At 44.4% G+C, this 20,423-nt stretch overlaps 1 protein-coding gene across 1 annotated transcript; it reads left to right on the top strand.

Annotated features, from left to right (window-relative positions):
• Window positions 1-6,981: 6,981 nt before the first annotated feature.
• Window positions 6,982-15,896, top strand: LOC128329152 (keratin, type I cuticular Ha4-like). Its single transcript, XM_053259736.1, has 7 exons — window positions 6,982-7,491; window positions 9,045-9,127; window positions 10,404-10,560; window positions 11,384-11,545; window positions 11,677-11,802; window positions 13,132-13,352; window positions 15,584-15,896. The coding sequence occupies exons 1-7, from the start codon at window positions 6,982-6,984 to the stop codon at window positions 15,894-15,896; spliced, it is 1,572 nt and encodes a 523-aa protein (XP_053115711.1).
• The last annotated feature ends 4,527 nt before the right edge of the window (window positions 15,897-20,423 follow it).

Raw genomic sequence — 20,423 nt, forward strand, 5'->3', positions numbered from 1 at the left:
GGAAAGGATGAAGGAAGGAGAAAAAGAGACAAGTGAAAGGAGAGAAGGGAGGGAGAAAGACAAGGGAAGAAAGGGAGGGAGGGAAAGTGGGAGGCAGAAAGGAAAAAGGAGAGAGAGAGAGAGAGAATCTGTACATCTGAGGGTTGGAAGTACATGAGATCCCCCCCCCCTCTCTCTCGCTCTCTCTCTCACACACACACACACACACCACCACCACCACTGCTGTCAGTCCAGAGGAGCTAGCATGCTGAGTTGACCCTTTCTGGAGCTGCTAGAATTGAACATGCTTAGCTAATATCTTCAGCTTCTTCCATTGAGCCTTCTCTCCAGGCTCCTTCTCTCACCTTTTCCACTCTTGGCTCAGGCTAGCTGCCAGATGAGCTCAGTCAGAAGGAGCCAAAGACAGCAGATCGTGTTCTGTTCTAGGGTTTGCTCAAAGGGCCAGCATGCCAGCTCTTCTGGCCACTGACTCTAGCACAGATTTGTGCACAATGCGAACATGTCCTATATGTTTTTCTGTTTTTGATGAATTTGAGTGGGGTAGCGGGAGGACAAGATTCTGTAAAGTCTTAGGGCCTGCTTTTGGAAAGGTTTTAAGACTAAAGCATAATGTTGCAACATATACAGGATAATTCAATTTAATGCTTTTGTACTATGTTTCTTCTCTTGCAAGCAATGATGACATGCCTGCAACAGAGTTCATACAAAGGATTTAACAGACTGTTTAAAATCTTCCATTTAAAAAGTGCACATTCAGTGAAAGAAAGTTCTATTGCCAACCTGCTTTCCTGGTTGAACAGCACTTCCAGAAGCTTCTGAGGTATAAACATGAGAGCTGAAACACAGGAGGGTTATTCCTGCTTCCTCCACCACTATTTTGGTCCATGGTGCCAGGCAATAGTTGGCTAAAAAAACAGAAGATTATCTTTTGATTCTCAATGTAATAGCTAGACCTGTGCACAAACATGACCCATCCAATTCAACCCTGCAATGTCAGTTCAGTGTCTTTTGGACCATTCTGAATTTCATAGTCGGGATTGGGATCAGAGTCAAGATTGGGGTCGGACAAACCTTTTAAAAAGTTCTAAAACTAGCCACAGATACTCACTAAACCTGGAAGAAAAGTGTAGAGGAAGTTATGTAATATCAGAGAATCTAAGGAAAAGTTATCTCACACCAAAGAATCACAGGAGAAACCCGGAAATTGGCTGCTTGTATTTGTAAATTTAAAATGGGCTAAAAGACAAAGAGCGGGGGGACTTTAAGAAGATTGAGATATGCACAGGCAGGCAGGCAAATAGAGGTGAGTCTCCAAAATTTTCCAAAGGGGTCGGAGAAATATAAGCCAAACTGTGCAAGTTCAGGTTCAGATTCTCTCTGAACCCTTCCAATCTGGGTAAAAATGGGACCATATCCAATTTTACCGAGCCAATTTTGCACAGCCTCCATTCATTGGAGAGTGATACCTGCATTAGCCCAGGTCAGCATAGCTCTAGGTGAAGGCTCCAGAACTATTAGCTTGGGCTAATAAAACAGGTGTGTAGACTCTAAGCCGTGATGCAATCCTGTGCCATCACATTGAAATTGCTTCCCAACAATTTTCCGGCCAATAAATTTTCATATGAAACCAAAATGAAAGCTGTGTGAAAACAGCACTTGCTTTGTCAACAACTGAGCTATAGGCAGTCTTGTCTGGTGTCAGCTGTGGGATGAAGTAAAGTCTGATAGGACTGGAGACAGCTATTTTGGGTCATAATGGCCATGCCAATAATGGCAAATTTGAATTGGTCATATCTTGCTGAGAAAGCTATATGGTACAGAGATCTGTTGAATGGACAATCAGAAGCCAAATGGGCTAAGATTGATGCCAGAACATTTGCCCAAAGTTCAGGCCAAGTGACTGGAGAGGAGGCAAAGACTGAGCAAAACACAGGCAACAGAAAGAGGAAACTCCACAGGCTGAGTCAGGGGAAGATGGAACCCAGGACACCAAGCTATCTGTTGCCCATGTACAGACTAAGATCTGACTAGAAACCTCTTCTACTCAAGCAAGGGTCCTAGGGACCAGTGGAGAGCTGGGGGTGAAACCAAGCACAGCATGTGGAGTAGGGATGTGCAAATTGATTTGGGTACAAAACGATTTGTACACAAATCTACCTGTTTTGGGAGATTTGTGGACAAAACAAATCGCCCCTGGGCTAGCTGGCCAGATTTGGGTCCAAAACAAATCACCCAGATTTGGGACCTTAAGAATTCGTAGATTCAGACCTCTATTTTGTGGTGATCTCTCTTGCTGTTTCCATTTTGTATCAGGAATTTTTTTAAAAAAATCCCACCCTCCCAAGTTTCAGATTGGTGACTTACAGTGTACAATGATCGGCTGGTGATCCCCCCCTGGTTCCAACTTGGCTCATTTCCATTCAAATCTTGTGTTGCCGGGGTGATTGACCCTGCATTGGCTAGGGGAAGGCTCAAAGAAGGGACAAGGGTGGGGGGAGTTTGGAAGAGGGATTTCCAATGTACTTAAGGAAGCAGGCAGTCACCATTCTGCCTTTTTGCCTTGTGGGAGAAGAGAGAGAGATCCAGAGGAGCTTTGCTTTGCTTTGCCTGCCTGCTGCCTGGAATGGATTCTCTGCTTTTTGTTCCTGCTTTCCTGATTGAGGAAAAGAGAAGAGAATTTTTTTCACCCCCTTCCTGCTGCTGAGAGAATCACTGCCTGCGCCTGCTGTCTGTGTGAATCGATTTGGGTACAAACGATTTGTACTCAAGTCTACCTGTTTTGGGAGATTTGTGGACAAAACAAATTACCCCTGTGCTAGCTGGCCAGATTCGGACCCCAAACAAATCGGGGTTGATTCGATTCGGGAATAAATCAAATCAAAAAAATCGATCCATGCACATCCCTAATGTGGAGTATACAGCCTGCTTACATTGGATTAAACATACTGTAGTGGTTCTCTGAAGCAGATGCTAGTGAGGATGCTAGGAAGACTCTCCATTTGAAAACAGCTGGTTCTGACTCACGAGAGAGGTGGGAGGTCTGTGCACTTGTTTGCTTCAGCCCATGCTGTCTCCCAATGCTTCACTGGATTGCTGCTTATTAAAAGCTGCCTTGTATCAGGATGGCTACTGTTTATGTTTTGTTGACCACCACCCTCCAGATCTAAAGTATGTGAAATAATAATAGAGAGAATGTATTTGAACATGTGCAATCATAATTTTGCTTCACCACTAAATGAATGCAACTGGTCCCCACACATGGGGCAGTTTCCAGTTCAGTATGAATGGCTTTTGATTAGAGTTGAACCTTGGCATCTCCACATTAAAAAATTTTGTGTAGTATTTTCCAGATAGAAGCTTCCTCTCCAACAGAATGTCTGTTATTCAAAACTATACATTAGGGATGTGTGCGGAACCGACCAGGCCAGTTCGGTTTGAATCCAACCTTTACTTTACTTTATTGTTATTACAGCCAATGGCCTCTCATTACAACAGAACCACACAGAAAACTATACATCTCATCACATCAGTAGCATTAATAGAAACTACAATAGGAACAATACAATAAAAGCTACAATATCACACATAGGAAAGTTTCAAATAAATAAAATCTATTCACCCTCCTAATGTGCTATGCCCACATCTACCCTCTCAACAAATCTTCCGCGAAGTTTACTTACAATGCAAAGAAACTTGGCAACTCTTGCAGAGATTTGAATCCAACCAGATTCAAACTAACCCAGCCAGGTCCAATTCCGGTTCCAGTTGAACCGGACCCTGTCCAGTCTTAGCGCCAAACCGGTCTGAACCGGTTTGTGGAACAGTTTGGGGATCTACTCATAAAGGGGAATCCGGTGAGGGTTCCCTTTTACTAATAAAGGGGCAAGGGGACTTCCTAGAACTAGAGGGTGCGGGAGGGGAGTCAGGCAACTGACTTGAATGGTCGGCATTGGCATCGGGGGTGGTGTCAGGAATGGGGACAGTTCCCCTCACCCCTGCTGGCCTCCTCCAGAGCAGCCAGGGCCAGCTGCAGCCTGGTTTGGGCCTTCTCAGGCCCAGTTCGGGCCTCCGTGTATGCGTGGAGGCCATTTTAGTGATCTAAATGAGGTCGCTAAACTGGGCCGGAGAAGGAACCAAACCAGGTTGCAGCCACCCCGGGCTACTCTGGAGGAGGCCGGTGGGGTGGAGCCTCTGCCACTCCCGATGCTGCTACCAGCCATTCAAGTAAATTGCCGACTACCATCCCGTACCCTCTAGTTCTAGGAAGCCCCCCTGCCCCTTTACTCATAACCACCTCGGTTTGAGTTGAACTGGGGTTTGATCTGAACCGGTTCACACACCCCTACTATATATTGTCTAATTTGATCCTAGTGATAAATTACAGGGGGACCAAGGGGGATGGCCTGTTTAGCATTAATGATGGTCTCCTTAACTACTGTTACAGAAGGGTATCAGGGATCATGATTTCCCTGTGTCAATTCAAGGGCCAGATACAGGGTTGTGTTAATGCTTGGGCTGCACGCAGCCTGAGCAGACAAATAGACAGGCACTGACTCACATGGAATCACCCAATGCACCATGCTCATCATACAGTGCATTGTGGGATATCTGGAGGCTATGACGCAACCAGAAAGCTGCATGGCTCGCAAAAGTGCTGGTCGTGTGGGAGCACGAGCTACATGGCTTGGGACCATGCCAGATTGTCTGGGGGGAAGGTAGATGCTATCCTGCCTTCCCCCACTTGCCCTCCCTAGAGCTTTCAAAGGTCAAGTGAACGACCTGAGAAAATGTTATACATGGGCAAGAGTGAACTGGAATCAATTACACTGGTGAGGGCAGAGCAAAGAAGGGGCAAAGCCACCACTGAATGGGGGTGGGGACAAATGTCCCCAAACTCCGGGAACCACCTGAGGGCTGCTTGGCCCCTGAGGCCCCCAGCTGTCAAACAAAGTGCTCATCAGCTGGGAGAGGTAAGCAGCTTGCACATGCCCAAGTGCCAGCCACACTCCTTGACAGCAGTGCATAGGGATGGTCACAAAACCAGTTTGCCTGGTTCAGTTCGAATCCAAACCTGATTCAAACCAGACCAAGTATGTTCGGTTTTGCCCCCTTGAATGGGGGGCTCAACTTGGCTCGAATTTGAACCAATCTTGGCCCGGTTCGAGTGTGGCTGGCAGCATTAAAATACTATAAAATAATGAATTACTGTCGCTGGTGGCTGCAGGGTGCTACGGCAGCTCTGGGGGAGTCTGGCTGCTCCCGCACCTCTCGCCGGCCTACCCCCAAGTCTCATGGGGCTGGTTTGGCCCATTTCAGGGCTGCTTCACCCCTCTGCCTGTGCGCGGTGGCCATTTTGGGGCTGCCGTGCATGTGCAGTGGCCATTTGTGTGGTCATGCAAATGGCCCATGCGCATGTGTGGCAGCCCCAAAAATGGACACTGCACACATGCAGAGGGCTGAAACAGCCCCAAAACAGGCCGGGAGACTTGGGGTATGCCAGTGGGGGGAGGTGGAGTGGCTGGAAACACCCCCGTGGCTGCTAGAACACCCCCTGAAGCCACCGAGGCCTCCAATGATGGTAAGTAATTCATTGTCTTACAGTATTTTTATGCCCCCCACTACCTTTGAACCGAACCAAAACTGGCCCGAGGGGTTCAGTTCAAAATCGAACTATACCAGGTCCGGACCAGTTCAAGATCAAGCATTCAAACTGGCCTGGTTTGAGTGTGAACGGGTTCAATATCGAACTGGTTTGCACATCCTAGTGCACTGGTGTGGTTCTGCCAGCCACACAAGGGGCATGGCTGTCATCTGGGCACAGATGTGCCACCCACCTCTTCCAGCCAGCGAGCACTTCATTCACCAGCTGGGTACTTCCTTTCTCTTCCTTACTTTTGAGAGAGAGAAAGGAAGTACCCAGCTGGTGAATGAGGCACTCGCCAGCTAGGAACGGCCAAGAGGCAGCATGTCCTTGCCCCAGTACCAGCCATGCCCCCTGAAACTGACACGTCAGCATCGGGGCATTGCCAGTGTGAGGCTCATTTTCAAGACTGGAGGTCCCAGGCCTACCTACAGCCTTGCTATGCCTCTTAAACAAAGTGAGGGATGATTGAGGATACTGGTTGTATCCAAGAAGAACACAGACTGAAACTCCAAAATGGCTCATGTTCAAACTATCTGATGCCAGAAGTGTTGACAAAGCCATAAGCTAGAGAGGAACTCTGGAAGCCAATCCTTCCTTCTTTGTGGCCAATCTGACCAATCTGACTCAAGGCAAACATTTTTCACATCCTCAAATATGACTATCAGTTATATCCTGAATGTGAACCAAATCCATCCATATCATCTACCCATAACTACTCCCCTAATAAAATGTTCCTGATGTACCAGAGAGAATCTGATGCCAATGAGTAACATCCTGAAGTTCCAGATTTAAAATCCTAAAATATCTTTAACGAAGTACCTTGGACACTGGAGCACTTTGAATCTAGTTAGGGAAAACACTCTAACATACAAATCTCCTTTTTTGTGCTTGAATAGTTTGGCACACGTTCCTTTTGGTTTGTCAAAGTAGGCCAAAGGAAGGGAGGCAGGGGACAATCCCACTGTAAAACATCAAGCCCATAATGTCACTCTAGGCACCCACACCCGGCAATTGAAGGCTGCCATTTGATGATGACAAGTTGCTTTGATGGTGCCCTGTAAAACTGTAATTCAGGGACAACCATCAAGAGGAGTCCTGACTTTGCAAAGCAAAAAAGGAGAGAGTTATAAGCAAATAAATGCTTTTAGGCAAGGAAAGAGCAGACTAATGAGAAATTCACATACAAATCACCACAAATATTAACAAGCATAAAGCCTCATAAAAGAGCTGACACCCAACGCTCATGGTATAAAAAACCCCAAGAATAAAATCACATTTCAGACTGGGGTGCCTTGGGTCTTCTAGCTAATTCTGAAATCTAGCTTCTCATTTCCACTATGGCTGCCACTTCCACTCGTACTTGTGGGTCTCTCAAGGGCCCTTGCAGAGTTCCTCCTAACTGCCGGTCAAACAGTGTTGCCTCTGCTAGCTGCCGACCTGGACACTGTCTTCCTCCTCGCCGATCTAGTGTTTGCATGCCTACTCCAGGTCGTACAATTCCATCGCATCCCAGCAGCTGCCGAAGTGGGGGATACATGCCATCGACTTGCTTGCCCCCTCCCAGCATGGGCTCTACTTGTGTTCCACCCCCCTGCATCCCACCTCCTGCCCGCCCTCTGAGCTGCTACCCTGGTAGCCACGTTGAAGGGATCCTCAACTGCAATGAAAAGGAAACCATGGAGTTCTTGAATAGCCGGCTGGGCAACTATCTGGAACGAGTGCACTGTCTGGAACATGAGAATGCTGACCTGGAAAGCAAGATCCGAGAATGGTACGAATGTGAGAATGCTTACGTGTGCACGGACTTCAAGCCATTTTACTGCACCATTGATGAGCTCCAGCAGCAGGTAATGGCTCTCAGGAGGGTCTTCAATTGATTCCGTGGAAATATTGGAAATTCTGAAGTCTGTTGCTGTGCCCCAGCAAAGGCTTTTTTCAGAACAGACAAGAAAAGTGTGAGCATACATGTCTCTGGCATTATTTCAGATTACCATTTGGTACTCACTTCAAAGATATAATTGAAGATCTATTTCTTGTCCTATAAGAATACAGCCATTCCCCTACAGAGACAGATCAATGATCTATCAATTTCAGATGCCATTTCATCTGTGTGGCCAGGGAGATGCCACAAAATAAGGTCATGGTTTTGATATCCATCACCAGCATGCATAATGAAACACTTTAATATCTAGATCTATATATCTAAAAGGTTAACTAAAACTTTAAACCCATACCCCGCCGCAAAATGTGACTGAAATCAGTGGCAATTTTCATTTTATTTTAGAATCATGCCTTAGAACACAAAAGCTGAATAATTGGAGTTCTCAGTTGCAATATAGATGACCAAATGCCTAAAGAGACTATGCTGATTTTATTTTATAGTCTGCTTATAAATGTCTGTGATAGTAATTGATTCTTGGGCTACATAGCATTTTGACTGTTTCCTTAATCATTTTTAATCCTATTGTACATATAGAAAAGCAATTCAGGGCTTATAATAGCTTTTATTCCTTCCGCTTTGTATTTTGGCAGTTAGTATACTGAGGAAGCCTACTTACAGTATATGTACTTTCTGTCTATAATGCTCACTTGAGCAGAAACAATACAAAGCAGATAAAGAAATATAGTTAATTGGCTTCCCCATTATAATGTTACATTGTGCAAGCTTTTGAGTTAACACAGGGTGCAAATGAATTCTTCATTTTTCAGTATAACTCACACACACTACCAGCTGAAAAAGAAATATGGATTCTTCACACATTATCATGGAGGAAAACCATAAATGAAGCTGCATACAAATGTTTTTCAAAACAGGATTTGCCTGTTTCCACCTGCTTTCTCAGTGAAAAGTGCAAGTATACATGCCATTGATTTGGGTGCTAATTCAGTCCTCAGGCTTGCCTTTTTCCATGCTCTAGCCAGGCAATCCACTTCTTGATTTAATTAAAAAACAACAACAACACTTAAAGCACTGAATATGATTTATTCAATTACACACACATACACAGTATCAGTTTTTAAAATTTTCCACGTAGAGATTTCTATATCAGGCGGTATAGAAATTCAATAACATAATAAATAAATAAATAATAAAATTTTCAAAAGTTGCTCTGAGGAGGAAACAGGATTTGGAATAATGACATCACCAATTCCAGCCAACCAGAGCTTTGCACAGGGTGCTTCTGTGTCAATATGCAGAATCAATTTCCCTGAGTTCAGCCTGGGGTAGAAGATGGGATATTTGAACAAAACATGGTGAGTATTGCAATGGCCTCACCACTGAAAAGATGTGTGTCTGTTTACACTTTTAGAATGCATTTGTTCCACTGTCGTCCTCCATCTGCTCTTACGCCATTCAACTAGGTGGATTAAAATGAATGTTTAATTTCTTGTTTTTCAGATTTGTTGCACTAAGGCTGACAATGCAAGACTGTGCCTGGATATTGACAATCTCAAAATGGCTTCAGATGATTATTGCACCAAGTAAGATTGTTTGTGGGAAAGATCAAACTCACTCATACTTCAGCCCCTCACATCCCACAAGTTATACTCTCCTGCCCCTGGTGTCATTTGTATCACTAGATACAACTGTGATTCTCAGATGGTGAATTCAGATGGTGGTTCAGGAACTTTGTCAGGAAACTGACTACAAATTGATTATGTTACAAATTGAAGAAATTAGGACCTGCCCGGTGAAAACTGTCAACTAAAATATGTTTGGGAAACGTTGGTGTTTGTTCTATAAGGACCCACCCAGAGTGTTCTGAAATGAGGGATATTCTGAATATTTAGCAGGACTAAGGAGTCAGAAATCAATTTCCAGATAAAGAGGTGAAACCTAAAGGTATAACTGAAATACTGACAAACACTCCTTTGGGATTACTCATATTTAAATATTTAGGAATTACATCTGGCTCACACCCCATATTTTTGTCCCATAAAAACACCACTTTAAGCCCAACCCCTCAAACATTCTACAAGAGAGTTAGTCACTTAAAATAATTATACAACTGCTGCTCCCACACAAACACACAACACACAGGGTTCGTAAACAAGATCACACCCTTTGATTTTGGGTGAGTACATACCAGTTCCATACTCAAAGTTAGAGATGGCACTGCAATTTTTAAAGAAGTGAATTTGAAGCAAATCTCAGAGGTTCTACCACAAAGGAACACCTGAGTATTTTCAAGAGAAGTCAAACAAGATTTTTATAAGACGAGTGAAGTTTCCCAGGGGATTTCTGTGCATCTTTGAAATCATGATCACAGGTTTCAATCCCCTTTTTGTTCAGAAGCATGTATCAGAAAAAGCATGAACGCTTTTACCACCCTCTCACTGAAAGCACATAAAGATAAAGTGTGTTGCTAATGTGTGGATAGCAATAAAGCAATATAGATGTTTCATAATATAGTATAGTTATTTTGCATCCATATTGTAGCCACATTATCCATAAGAATTAAAACAGGTAACAATATTTCTTTGTTTTATGATGACCCAGTGAAATAGATCACTATTATTCACAGTAGGCAGTGACTTCTGTAGTGACTTGCCAACTATAGTTAAGAGAGGCAGGAATGGACAGGCTCAGAGTTCCAATAAAACATCTGACACACATAAATGGATGGGCACAGAGCACCAGTGAAAGGATATTTTAACTGCCCATAGAATCCACACTTAATCAGAGTTGTGCTCAGGTTCTGGGTCCAGAAGGACCTCTCTCAGTCATGCTGTAATATAATCTTTCATCCCTTTGTAGGTATGATTATGAACTGGGTCTCCGCCAGCGAGATGAAGCTGACATCAATGGCCTTCGCAGAGTTCTGGATGACCTCACCCTGTGCAGGGCTGATCTGGAAGCTCAACTTGAGTCCCTGACAGAGGAGATGATGTGCCTGAAGAAAAACCATGAGGAGGTATGAACAAAACATAGAGTGACATTCAGACTAAGGAAGTACTGGTCCAGCGAACACCCAGCACAAGCTTCAGAGGAGGGGCTATTTTTAGCTATCTTGTTTTTCCCTTGAAGCCCACTGTAACTCCCAAAAATATGTCCTGAGGGCTGTGTGACCCTCAGGGACATATTGTGGGGTGGCATAGCAGCTTCATAGGGAAGAAGAGATGGACTAAAACATCTCCTGAAGCACATCTGCACACTTTCTGCACCAGTGCTTCCTTAGTCTGAATGTCAGCCATTATTATTACCAAGGCCAGAATATGTGCAAAAACATAGACTCATGAAGCTGGAAGTACAATGAACCCATCTAGCCCAATCCCTGTCCAAAGGCAGGGGCAATCTAGTCTCCGCAGATTAGACCACAATGTGCCAGAGGCAAGGAGCAGACACGTGCACACATAGTAAAATAGCTTCAGGCAACTCATAACCAAGCCAAGTCATACCCATATAACAGCTATATAACTAGACCAAGCCACATAAATGAGGGACAAAACCCCAAAGGGTGACCCCACTCTGAACTGGGGAAATTCTTTTCCAACTTCATTTACGTTCATTAGATCCTGAGCCATACCCCATTCACTCAATCTCTCATTTTACCAGTGCCCAAGACATTTTACCAGTGCCCAAGTCTGTTCAGCCAAGCAACTGGTTCATAATCGTAGTTCACCACCAATAAACCGATCAAAGCGTGTTCATCATTCCATGTTGATATCTGATATACACACAGATGAAAAAATGTTGCTTGTATATTTCTCTGCCCTCCTCTTTGTTCCCTTCTCTAGGAGTCCTGTGCCCTTCGCTCTCAGCTTGGGGACCGCATCAATGTGGAGGTAGATGCTGCCCCATCTTGCAATCTCAACAAAGTCCTGGATGAAATGCGATGTCAGTATGAGGCTGATCTTGAAAAGAATCGTCGGGAAGTTGAGGAATGGTACTGTACACAGGTGGGTCTTCTTCGGAGGCCAAAGGCTTTACATTTAATTAATTCAAGCCCAACGGGCTTCTCACTGACAAACTATTGTGTCGGAATCCTGCCATCTTCTCACTTCCCACTTTTTTTAAAAAATTACATCAGATGGAAGAGCTAAACAAGGAGGTGATTTCTAGTGGAGAACAGCTACAATGCTGCCAGACAGAGATCATTGAGACACGGCGTTGTGTTCAGGCTCTGGAGATTGATCTGCAAGCTCAGCAGAGCATGGTGGGTATGGATTCAGAATGGCCAGCACATCGTTGGTTAATAAATAGTTGTGTGCTCAGCATATCTTGCTTTTGAATCACTGTTTTGAAAGGACAGGGAGACAAATGGTCAAGGCTAACCACTGTAAAAGATTGTGTATTTATCCTTAGAGAAAAACATAGGAAGCTGCCTTATACCAAGTCAGTCCATCAAACTCAGTATTGTCTACACTAACTGACAGCAGCTTCTCCAAGGTTTCAGGCAGGAGTCTTTCTGAGCCCTATCAAGGATTGAACCTAGGACTTTCTGCATGCAAAGCAGATGTTCTACCACTAAGCTACGGCCCCATCCTGATATCCTGATATCACACACTTTTCCTCTGCAAGAGCAGGGTTGTTCAGAAGGCTCTGTAAGTCAAAGGGCTACATTGCAAAGCAGGTGCCATGATTATATTATCTTGCATCACTCAAAGACTTAGGCAGATTATACTTTTTCCTTAGCTCATTCTGCCCTTTAAAGCACAGTGGGATATAAGGCAAGCTAAGGATGGATCTCAGTATTCCATTACTCATATGTGTTCTCTGAAATACAGGTACACAGATAGCTAAAGAGATCCTCTGTTGTGATATAAGACTGGTCAGTGGAAAGGGGCCCCTCAAAGAAATGGGCCACACTCTAGGTCACTACAACTCACTGCTGTGAGGACCCCTTGCATACAGATGGCCAAATGAAAGTGTGGAAGTTAGCACTGTGCATATGCCACATTGCTTCAATCTTCTTTACAAATGAGGAGTTTGATATTTGATACAGAGTTAAGTGCCTTGACATTTTTCAGTTTTCATTCTTTTAAAACAACGTCCCTACTCCTTATGGCTGTGGAGACAGAACTGCACGAAAACTGGCAAAACTGAAGAACCTGCGTGTGAGTTGCAAGGCTTTAGGGCCCACCATAGCACTCCTCCACAAGACTAGCAGAAATGGAGTAAATAATGCAGATTTTCTCAGTTTGCATAATGTACAAAGGTAACAGAACACTACTTTTCTTGGCATGGAATTTAGATTTAAAAACAAACAAACGCTCAGAGTAAACACGTCTTTTATAGGGCTTTCATCTGATATTTGAGATTTGGAAATAAACGCATACAGAAGTTATACCCTAGTCAACAGATTTTTAAAAGAAACCTAATCAGTGGCTTTGTTTTGCATTCTAAATGCCTACATATGGTCTTGCAGTCTAGGGACTACCTAAGCAGCACAAAATATGATGGTTGCTGCCCTCACATTCATTTTGTTACATGTGACTAGAACCTCTCTGATAAAAGACAATCTTTTGCCTTCTCCCACACTCAGAAAAGTGCTCTGGAAGACACTTTACAAGAAACAGAATCCCGCTACTGCACTCAGCTCTCACAGCTGCAATGCCTGATCAGCAACGTGGAGGCCCAGCTTGCTGAAATCCGCTGTGACATTGAGCGCCAAAACTGCGAGTACAAGACCCTCCTGGATGAAAAGGCCCGCCTGGACTGTGAGATTGCCACTTACCGCAACATGCTAGAAGGGGAAGACTGCAAGTATGTATGGGAATTAATAGTTGCTGTCAAGTCCTATTGGAAATGTCTGTGACTTTTGGATAATTAACTTATCCTTCAGTTGTGAGCCTAAGTACACCAACCCGGAAGGAAGCTCCATTGAAACATGGAACTCACTTCCCATACTCAAAATGCATTCAGTTCCTAGAACTTCTTATCTCTGAGTGATACTGTAAATAACAGTGAGTAATAACAAAAGGTAAAAATGAACCTCAGTCTGAAAACGCATCATACAGGAAGCATGCACTAGGAAGCTACCATATACTGAGTCAGACCATAGGTCAATCTATCTCAGTATTGACTACACAGACTGGCAGCAGCTTCTCCAAGGTTGCAGGCAGGAATCTCTCTCAGCTCTATCTTGGAGATGCCAGGGAGGGAACTTGGAACCTCCTGCTCTTCCCAGAGAGGCTTCATCCCCTGAGGGGAATACCTTACAGTGCTCACACATCAAGTCTCCCATTCATATGCAACCAGGGCAGACCCTGCTTAGCTAAGTGGACAAGTCATGCTTGCTACCACAGGACCAGCTCTCCTCTTATGGGGCCTTTAGCTTTTACTTCACATACTTTTCTTTGAAGTTCAGCTTGTATAGAACAACTTGTATAGGTTATGAAAGTAAATGTCCAAAGTTCCTAAAGGTCAGTGAATCTTTTTCTTTGACCTAGTTAGCAAGATCCGCACCCCACCCCATGTTTTAATTTTCAAACTGCAGGGCAGGCGAAGTAGTGCAAAAAAATGTTGACATTACTTTACTGCCTTGAAGTACAGAAGTTACAAAAGTAACTTCAGTGTGGTGTAGTGGTTAGAGTGCTGGACTAGGACCAAGGAGACCCGAGTTCAAATCCCCATTCAGCCATGAAACTAGCTGGGTGACTCTGGGCCAGTCACTTCTCTCTCAGCCTAACCTACTTCACAGGGTTGTTGTGAAAGAGAAACTCAAGTATGTAGTACACCGCTCTGGGCTCCTTGGAGGAAGAGCGGGATATAAATGTAACAACAACAACAACAACAACAACAATAATAATAATGTAGCCCAACTCACTTTGATTAAAATGTACTTAACTAGTACTTACGTTAATGCACTTGGATCACTGCATAAACCCCTTCCTCATTAGCTATTGCTGAAGCTCATCTTTTCTACCTACTGTACGTTGCATTCCATTAACTCAGCAACAGGGTGTGTTAGTAAATGAACCAGAACAGTTAATTTTTCTTTTAAATTTAATGTTTAATCTAGCAATGGATCTAGCTGCGCGTATGTTAGGCATCTGCAACTCAAACAAACTCAGCAAACATTTACATGCTGGACAGCAACTGGCGCAGAGTATATAAGTGGAAGGGAGGCAGTGCTCTGGCAATTGGAGTCCATGGCGGACATCTTGACTACACTGGTCGATTGGTCTAAGTCCCCATTAGAATTAACAGGACTTCGTAGTGCATGTGCACTAGAATCAAATCATATCTGCCTCCCACCAGAGATTTAACTTGTAGAGAGCTAGGGAAGGGGCTGAAATGTGAAAAAATGCAATGCACATGTTTGTATATTAATATGTTTAAAGCAGCTCCTACGTCTCCACAAACGGCAAAACAGAGACACTGTTTTCCAAGGAGCATGTAGCAGATAATAGAGATTGCCCCTGAGTCATAAGTATGGACCGTTGGACTTTATGAATATTGTGTACTGCCTCTTTAAGAGGCAAGTCCAGAAGGCCTTCAGGATGATATGTCAGAGCTCGGAGGGGAGATTTGTTTATCTACTCTGTCTGCAGCAGAAGTGCACAAGTAAGAAGAGCACTGCTAATTAATACTGTCTGGAGACATGGAGTCAAAGTTCTAAGTAAATAGTTTATTTAGGAACTACATCAGAGAGACAGAGAAGCCTAGTTGCTAGCTGCTCACTACATCAGGAGAGGGGAGAGGAAGAAGACAGAAGTCTGTCCCTGAGGTGACAGAATGAAACCTGAGACTATCAGTCTAACAGAGAGGAATCAGGGTAGAGAAAACATGGTCAGAGAGGGAATGCTCTTACTGGGTGCTGTCCAGATTAGCTGCTCAACAGCAGCAAAATGCTTCCATTCAGGCAAATTGCATTTGAAGTAAACAGCCGGGGCGGGGGGCGGGGGGAGTCTTGTGGAAACTAACAACCCGAAAAAAACTTTCTTCGATTTAGTTCACCTAAATGGATGTTTGCCTGTCTGTGTGTTTTCCAGGCTGCCGAATCGTCCCTGCGATCCTGAGTGCACGACTGCGATCCGTTCCTCTGTCTGCCGGCCAGTGTGCGTGCCAGAGCCAGTCTGTGCACCGGTTTGTCCACCCACCTGCAAACCATGCGGGCCAGTAATTGAACCGAATCTGGCTCCATCGTGTGTCAATTCCTGTGGGCCAGTCTGTGCCCCATGTGGCCCTTCACACTGTGTACCCCCTCCCTGTGGCCCATGTGGACCAGTCTGCCCACCTCCACCACCACCCTGTGGTCCATGCCCCCCTGGCCCACGTATCAGCACTAAGATCCGTCGCATGTGAAATCTCAGGGCCCAGGCATAAAATCCAAAGGCCTCGAGGAACAGGCTTGAACTTGAGGGAAAGAAGATGACAATGTCCTCAACTCTGTGCTTAGAAAACTTCTCTAAGAGCCATGCAAAAGTTAAGCGTGTTCTGCCTTCAAGGTGGCTCCGGTAATGTGGTTTCTCCCTTTCCTGCTGCTTACATGCTTTCTGGGATACAAGGCAGATTCAGTGGTTTAATGCTTAATAAACTTTTGTTTTCTGGCATAGCAAAAATGTGGCATCTTAAATGTGTTTTGTAAGGAAATATTTGCTTATGGCAAGGAGGCAAAAGGGACAAGGATCCCCAGAGACTGAACAAGAACTTGGACCTGGAACATGTTTCCAGGGCTAGAGCTCAGTCCTGGAACACATAAAATAATTGCAAAGGCATGAGATGAAGGTCCTTCCCTCACAACAAATCCAAACCCATGTGAGGCTGTTTCCTCCCTGGATTTTCTCTGTGTGTGAAGGAGAGCAGTCATAGCTCCATTTCTATATTTAAGACAAAGGGATTACACTCAGAGCTCATGCTGAAAAGTAACCTTAAGTATTGGTGCCACCTACTGTTGGAAGAGGCTGCCTGGGACACCTTATTTTCCTCTGAAGAGAGAAGGTACGCTTCTCAGATTATAAACTGGGAAAACGAAAATCAGCTAATGCAATGATGCCGAAGTCTTTTTAATCAGGGTCTGAATTAAAGAGGAGCCATTTCTTTTACTGCTGATTTTAGAAGGTTACAATGGTAACAATTTTACTAAAATTGAGAGGAAAGGGGGGGAAATTCAAATTGAGAATGAATTGGATGGAGGAGGAGGAGGAACCCACTAGTGTGGGAAGAACCATCCCTTCAATAATTATGTGTAATGTTCGTGGCAGAGTGAAATGGCAGCAAAATTTCACATTGCCGCAACTATGAGTTCTCCTTCCAATGTTATAATTGAAATGCCAACAACTGCAATTTCTTTCCCAATGAAAGTACAGCAGCACCCCCTTGAGGTGGCACCAAACTATAAAAAGAAAGCCAAGGGCGCCTCCGCAGTTATCGTGGGGTCAGTGAATTGAATTGTTATACGACACAGTACTTCTGGCTGCATCATAATACAGGCTGCAATTCCAGACACACACATCTCAAAGGGTGACCCCAATTTGATGTTTAATTTGAACCAGGCCTCATGTCTGGAACATCTCATACTATTACACTGAAGGTTTATTCTAAGTATAGTTGCCTTTAAATTATTGTTTACCAACTGGAAATCGCTAAATTTGAAGTATTAGTTAAATAATCTTCAAAGAAATATAAAGCAATAATAAAGGGCTCAGTGCCTCTGGGCACGTGACGATTTTTTTTTGCCACCAAGTAACCACATTTGGGCTCCTCTAAGTTTAGCAGGTGATGAGTTTAAAAAAGGAGTAAAAGCTTAAGCCCCACCCCTATCCCCTTTTCTTCTAGAAAGTAACCCCAAAGAGATTGAAGCCTTAGGTTATATTGCATGTGCACCTATAAGGTTGGGACTTGAATCAATAACAGCAGGATCCGATATTCTCAAAGTAACAGCCATTTACCAAAATCCTCACATGCCTGAGAATTGGGAGTCTCAGCCTCCCTATACATCTCGCTGCTGTGATTTCTCCTGCCCAATCTATAACCCTCGTGATATCCATTGTTGTTTTCCCTCTGCTGACAGTTCTCTATCCATTCTGGCTGCTCTGTCCCTCAGCCAATGATCCAGAGAAGCCTCTTCCTTTGGGCCCCACCAACTGTGCTTCTACTGTTTTCTCCATCACCATCCACAGCCCCTTTCTTCTCCAGGTTCTTGTTACTCTGCACGAGTCAGAGAGAGTTTGGGGAAAGAGACAAGGAAAGGGGAAGTCTCTTCGGCACTTCTCCCACACAAGCACAACGGAGGCTACTTCTTTTATTTCCCAGAAATGCCGAGGTCAGCCCAAGACATTTTGCTACTTGAGGCAAAGGTGCACCCCACCCCCAATGTGTGGGCAGAGCTCTCAAGGCATGCCTAGGGTTGCCAGGTCAAGATGGTGAGAAGAGTTGATATCCATCATCAAAAAAAGTCTCCAAAAGGTCTCCACTTTTCATAAAATGTGCATATGTTTATTGGTATTATATATGCATATTTTGACAAAAATTGGATCATATGCGAATAAATACAGCTCACCAGTGTGAAACTGATGACCAGGTGAGCTGCAGGTCTGCTCAGTCTGCTGTCTAAGTGCAAAGTTCTCAAGGCCCCCACTTCTTAACCATGAATTCATCTTCTGGTTAGGCTTCCCACACACACAGTCCTCTGTCCTCCCCAACAGGTCACCCGGCCTGCTCTCCCCAGCCAGGCCAGCAACCTCACCTCTTGGCTCTAGGCAGGGCAGCCAGCTAGCTCAAACCTCTTTGAATGCTGGTGTAGTAGTGCATGTATGGCCTCCCACTCGGCAGCTGTTCTCTACAACTACAAACATGTATATACCACTTCTCAACAGAGGGTTTCACAATGGTTTTCAAAGAAAAAAATAAATTCAAAGAGACTCCCCTGTCTTCAAAGGGCTCACAGTCTAAAAAGAAACACAAGGTAACACCAGCATCAGCCACTGGAGGAATGCTGTGCTGGGGTTGGATAAGTTCAGTTGCTCTCCCCATGCTAAATAGAAGAGATTCACCAGTTTGAAAGGTGCCTTTTTACTCACAGTTAGCAGAGATAACTGCTAACTGAATGAAGTTAGTTAGCGAACTGCTAACCTCTCACCGCCATCACGACATGAAGGAAGCAAGCTGCACCTGCACCTACCGGGCTCACCTATGCACGCTCCTGCATCAGAAGAGGAGAGCTGGTCTTGTGGTAGCAAGCATGACTTGCCCCTTAGCTAAGCAGGGTCCACCCTGGTTGCATATGAATGAGAGACTTGATTGTGATATTCCCCATAGGGGATGGAGCCACTATGGGAAGAGCAGAATGTTTCAAGTTCCCTCCCTGGCTTCTCCAAGATAGGGCTGAGAGAGATTCCTGCCTGCAACCTTGGAGAAGCCACTGCCAGTCTGTGTAGACAACACTGAGCTTGATAGACCAATGGTCTGACTCAGTATACGGCAGGTTCCTATGTTTCCTATGTATCACATGGCTGTGCAACAAGAGACCCAGAGTGGTGTAGTGGTTAGAGTGCTGGACTAGGACTGTGGAGACCTGAGTTCAAATCCCCATTCAGCCATGAAACTAGCTAGGTGACTCTGGGCCAGTCACTTCTCTCTCAGCCTAACCTACTTCACAGGGTTGTTGTGAAAGAGAAACTCAAGTATGTAGTACACCGCTCTGGGCTCCTTGGAGGAAGAGCGGGATATAAATGTAAAAAACAAACAACAACAAAACAAACAAAAACAACCTGCCTCTGAAGCAGAACCTCCACTCTGGCTTCCCCACTGGATGGATGGTCAGTAGGATGCCTGCAGGGGAAAGAGACAGCGAAATGGAAGCTTCTCATGAGAGCAAAATGTTGTGAGTCAACAAAGTGTTCCAGCTGCTCCCCAAAACTTTGGACACTACAACACATGCAAAGAAGTCATTTGGTCCCCCAAATAGTCACATATCCTCTATAAAAGTCCCAGGCTGGCAACCTTAGCTCTGCCTCTGGTGCATGAGCACTCTTAGTCCATGCAGCAGCAGCAGCAGAGGCATTGCCAGCTCAATCAATCAAAATCTTCCTACACCCATACCTCCCATGAATGCATCAAATTGCTTTCTATCGACCGCTCTTCCTTTGTAGTCCACTCAAACAGAGCTGCCCCTAGTTGCTCATCACTGTATGTATACCATTCAGGAAAGGAAAATACATTTTGGAAGGAGAAAATAGCAAAGAGAACGAATCTAAAGAACAAAATTCCTACGTCAGCATCTAGTGCTCATACCACAAGGGGGAGCATAAGTGCCATTCAGTTTGTGTAAGGCAAACCCAAGGTCATATCTTCCATTTCATCACTTGGCAACTAGGTTATAATATGTTCAGAATGGGTAGCATGCAAAGAATCCCTTTGTTAATTGTGGCAATTGAAAGGGAAATCTAACCTAGGAATGCTTAGATTAAAAGTCAGTGGCTGACATCCTGCCTAACAGAGAACGTGTGGAAAGCTGTTGCACTAGCTACTGTATTTAAGATGAGGATTCCGCCCTAGTTCTTACCTGTTAAATATGGGGGGTCATCTTAGATTCCTCTTTCTTTTGGGTAAATACAGAGATAACCTATATTTTGGGTAAATAATACAGGTATAACCTGTATTTAACCTCTATCCTTTAAGGCATCATCTTACATTTGGAGTGTTTGCACTACTAGTGTGGCACTACTACACTAGTGCTGCGCTACTACAAGCACGGTTGGGCTTGTATAACAGTGCATAATTATGGAACATCTCATTTGTCTTAAAGGGAAATTTTATGCAATTATACAAATCCCATTTCTAGCACAACTATGCGACCTGGCACCAGCAGAACTTTGCTTGCTACGCAAA

The sequence above is a fragment of the Hemicordylus capensis genome, chromosome 6 (assembly GCF_027244095.1).
Source record: "Hemicordylus capensis ecotype Gifberg chromosome 6, rHemCap1.1.pri, whole genome shotgun sequence".
NCBI classification, from domain to species: domain Eukaryota; kingdom Metazoa; phylum Chordata; class Lepidosauria; order Squamata; family Cordylidae; genus Hemicordylus; species Hemicordylus capensis.